This window comes from Cebus imitator, unplaced genomic scaffold (assembly GCF_001604975.1).
Source record: "Cebus imitator isolate Cc_AM_T3 unplaced genomic scaffold, Cebus_imitator-1.0 Scaffold190, whole genome shotgun sequence".
Lineage (NCBI taxonomy): Eukaryota > Metazoa > Chordata > Mammalia > Primates > Cebidae > Cebus > Cebus imitator.
Genome location: NW_016107505.1, coordinates 451,862 through 456,009, shown reverse-complemented (window position 1 = coordinate 456,009; position 4,148 = coordinate 451,862). Strand labels below are relative to the sequence as shown.

General features: G+C 50.0%; 1 protein-coding gene across 5 annotated transcripts in view; it reads left to right on the top strand.

The window, feature by feature from the left end:
* Positions 1–4,148, top strand: part of TMEM150B (transmembrane protein 150B) — a 12,471-nt gene that overhangs the window by 5,821 nt on the left and 2,502 nt on the right. For all 5 annotated transcript variants that reach the window (XM_037744996.1, XM_017546556.2, XM_017546555.2 and 2 more), the window contains one exon: positions 686–866. In XM_037744996.1, the coding sequence (XP_037600924.1) occupies positions 686–866 (181 nt within the window). The remainder of the gene's footprint in view (positions 1–685; positions 867–4,148) is intronic.

Genomic DNA, 4,148 nt, shown 5'->3' with positions numbered 1-4,148 from the left:
AAAGTGCTGGGATTACAGGCGTGAGCCACCGCGACTGGCCATTTATATTATTTTTTATTTATTTTTGAGATAGGGTGCCATCTCAGCTCACTACAACCTCCACTTCCTGGGCTCAAGTGATCATCCAGCCTCATCCTCCTGAGTAGCTGGCACTACAGGCCTGAGCCACCATGCCTGGCTAATATTTGTATTTTTTGTAGAGACAAGGTTTTGCCACGTTGCCCAGATGAGTCTCGAACTCCTGAGCTCAGAGTGATCTGCCTGCTTCACCTTCCGAAGAGCAGGGATTACAGATGTAGGCCACCACGCCAGGCTGAAATTTTAAGTATTTTAAAATTTTAATAGAATGTATGCTACATATCTGTGAGTCACATGCAATTGTAATATTTAAGAATTTTTTGCCTGCAAGACCAATTTTGAGGGCAATATCTGTCCCCTGCCTTGAGAATGTAAGATTTATCCCACTCATATTTACTCAGTAACTACTGTTCTAGGAATTGAGGCTACAGCATTTAAATGCCTGCCCTTGTGAAGCTGACAGTAGCCATCATACTTAATGAGCCCATTGCTGGGTATGGAAAGTTTGCCATCACTGTCTACTGCGTTGGTGAAGGGCCTGGACCCCTTTGGGGCCCCTTTCCTTCCCTCCAGAGTTTCCCTCTCAACTCCTCCCTTCTCTTCCCAGGAAAGCAATCAGAGGCCTACGCACTTGGCAGGGGCCTTCCTTGCCTTCGTCTTGGGTAACGTCTACTTCTGGCTGCAGCTCCTCCTGTGGAGGCTGAAGAACCTGCCCCAGCCCGGGGCTGCCTGGATTGGGCCACTCCGCCTGGGCCTCTGCAGCTTCTGCACCATCCTTATTGTAGCCAGTATCCTTCTTGTGTCGCTGGAAAGGGTTGGGGGTGGCTCTTCCTTGGAGTTGGTCTTCCTGCCTAGCTCTGTGTCACTGGGGACGTCTCTTCCTTTCTCTGGACCTCAGTCTTTGCATGGGATTATGGCTTTGTCGTCGAGAGTGCCGACTTTGAGGTCATGGTACCTAGGTTGGAATCCCCTGTCCTCCACATCCTAGCTGAGGGAAACTTCCTCTGGTTGTTATTTCTTGATGTCAATGGTTTCCTCATCACGAATGCAGACAATGACAGGGCTGACCCCAGGGCTGTGGAGTAGATAAGATGATGTGCCTGAGGTCCTTAGATCTGTGCCTGGGATACAGTGAGTGACCAGTAAGTACTGTAAGAATGACATACCAATAACAGTCCCTTCAGGGCACCCGCTCTGTGCCAGGAATCATGGTGGGTGTTTATAAGTGAAAACAGGTTCAGACAGGAAAGGTCTGTTGGCCGAGACGCATATGAAGTTCTGCAGTGGAGCTGGTGGTGGGCTGCAGGTGGCTTGTGCAGGCTCTGAAGGGCACTGCGTGCATTCTTCCCAACTCCAGGTCCTGTGATAGCATGTTAGTAGCTTGAAGTCGCCATCATGGGAGTATTTATACTGCTGTAATTGGCAAATGCCACCAACCAGAGCCAGTTGTTAAACATTTACTAGCACACCGTGTAATGGTTGACTCGGCCAGGTGCAGTGGCTCACACCTGTAATCCCAGCACTTTGGGAGGCCGAGGCGGGTGGATCATGAGGTCAAGAGATGGAGACCATCCTGGTCAACATGGTGAAACCCTGTCTCTACTAAAAATACAAATAATTAGCTGGGCTTGGTATTGCATGCCTGTAGTCCCAGCTACTTGGGAGGCTGAGGCAGGAGAATTACTTGAACCCGGGAGGTGGAGGTTGCGGTGAGCCAAGATCGTGCCATTGCACTCCAGCCTGGTGCCTGGTGATGGAGTGAGACCCTGTCTCAAAAATAATAATAATAATAATGGTTGACTCAATTCCAACTCACTTCTTAGCCATCCCTAGAACCCAGGAGCTTTCCACCAGCACAGCATGCTTCTAGTTGGGTCAAGTCATTCTCTGAGGCCTCAGTTTCCATATCTATAAAATGGATTTGCTTTTATCATAATAATGATGATGATGATGATTTTTGAGATGGATTCTCACTCTGTCACCCAGGCTGGAGTGCAGTGATGTGACCTTGGCTCACTGCAACCCCTGCCTCCTGGTTTCAAGCGATTCTTTGCCTCAGCCTCCTGAGTAGCTGGGATTACAGGCACGTACCACCATACCTGGCTAATTTTTATGTTTTTAGTAGAGATGGTGTTTCACTGTGTTGGCCAGGCTGGTCTCGATCTCTTAACCTCAAGTGATCTGCCTGCCTTGGCCTCCCAAAGTGCTGGGATTACAGGTGTGGGCCACTGCACCCGGCCCACAGTGATTAATTCTCATAGGTAGAGTGTAGAGGAGGGGCTGCAAACCCAGCCTTGTGGGGGAAGGCTTTCTCATTTGTGGAGAGGCCCAGAGCAGGCAGGCATCCAGAAGAGAATAGAGAGAAACCAGCTAAGGCCCTGTGTTGGTTGCATTAAGTGGATCCATTTATTGGGAATTTTCTCAGCAAAATGGAGATAGTGACATATTTCTTGGAGTGACAAAGTGTATCGTCACAAAATAGGTGAGAGGGCTGGCCCTTCAGGTTGGCCTTCAGCAACGTGGGGTATGAGACCATCAGGTCTGCTTGGCAGGGGCCGTGATGGTGTTAAGATCCAGACCTGGGTCTTCTAAACTAGCCCTGACAATCAGTTTGGCTGCAGGGCCCTTCTTTCTGTGGGACTCAGTTGTCTCTTGGGTGGAGTAGGTAGGGGAGGGAACCATAAAAGCAGCTGAGTGTGGTAAGGGCTGGAAGTCTACAAAGATGGGCCTGAGACTGGCTGGATTCTGAGCCTGGATTCTGAGCTTGGCCTGAGCCTTATGGGCTGGGAGGTTGAGGGCACACTGCAGGTACATGCATGGATCAGAAAGACCAGGCCTAGGGGAGGAATGAGGCTGCTGGCAGGGCCAGGGCTGAGATCTGTAAAATAAGGGATTAGAGGCTTGGGTGTCTGCCAGATGGTGATAGAGAGCCATAGGAAGCTTAGGGTTGGGTACCACGGCTCACACCTATAATCCTGGCACTTTGGGAGGCCGAGACGGGCAGATAACCTGAGGTCAGGAGTTTGAGACCAGCCTGGCCAACATGGTGAAACCCCGTCTCAACTAAAAATACAAAAATTAGCTGGGCATGGTGGCATGTGCCTGTAGTCCTAGCTGCTCGGGAGGTTGAGGCACGAGAATTGCTTGAACCTGGGAGGCAGAGGTTGCAGTGAGCTGACATCACGCCATTGCACTCCAGGATTGGTGACAGAGTGAGACTCCAGCTAAAAAACAAGAAAGCTTGTGAGCAGGGGGAGGAACAGGTTCAGACCCGGGTAAGCGATTTGTTTGGAGGCTCACACTTCTCTGCTGCTGTGAGACCCACAGGGCCAGGCATGGTGTCTGCCTCATTCACTGTCCACCCCCTGCCTGGCACAGGCGAAGCTTAGAAATCCTTGTAGGGTTTTTTCTTTTTCATAAGTGACAGTGTCACTCTGTCACCCAGGCTGGAATGAAGTGGTACAATCGTAGCTCACTGCAGCCTGGAATTCCAGGACCTAAGTAATCCTCTCATCTCAGCCTCCTGAGTAACTGGGACTACAGGCATGCACCATCATGCCAGGTGATTATTTTTTTTGAGACAGTTTTTTGTGTTTTTTTTTTAAAGATGGGGTTTCACCATGTTGGTTAGGCTGGTCTTGAACTCCCGACCTCAGGTGATCCGCCCACCTTGGCCTCCACAGTGCTTGGATTACAGGCGTGAGCCACCGCATCCGGCCTGAGACAGAGTTTCACTCTTGTTGCCCAGTCTGGAGTGCAATGGCTTGATCTCGGCTCACTGCAACCTCTACCTCCCAGGTTCAAGCCATTCTCCTGCCTCAGCCTCCCAAGTAGCTGGGATCACAGGCATGTGCCACCATGCCCAGCTAATTTTTCATATTTCTAGTAGAGATGGGGGTTTCTCCATGTTGGTCAGGCTGGTCTTGAACTCCCGACCTCAGGTGATCCGTCCACCTCAGCCTCCCAAAGTATTGGGATTACAGGCGTGAGCCACTGATTTATTTATTTTTTAATTTAATTTAATTTTTTTTTTTTTTTGAGACGGAGTTTCACTAATGTTACCCAGGCTG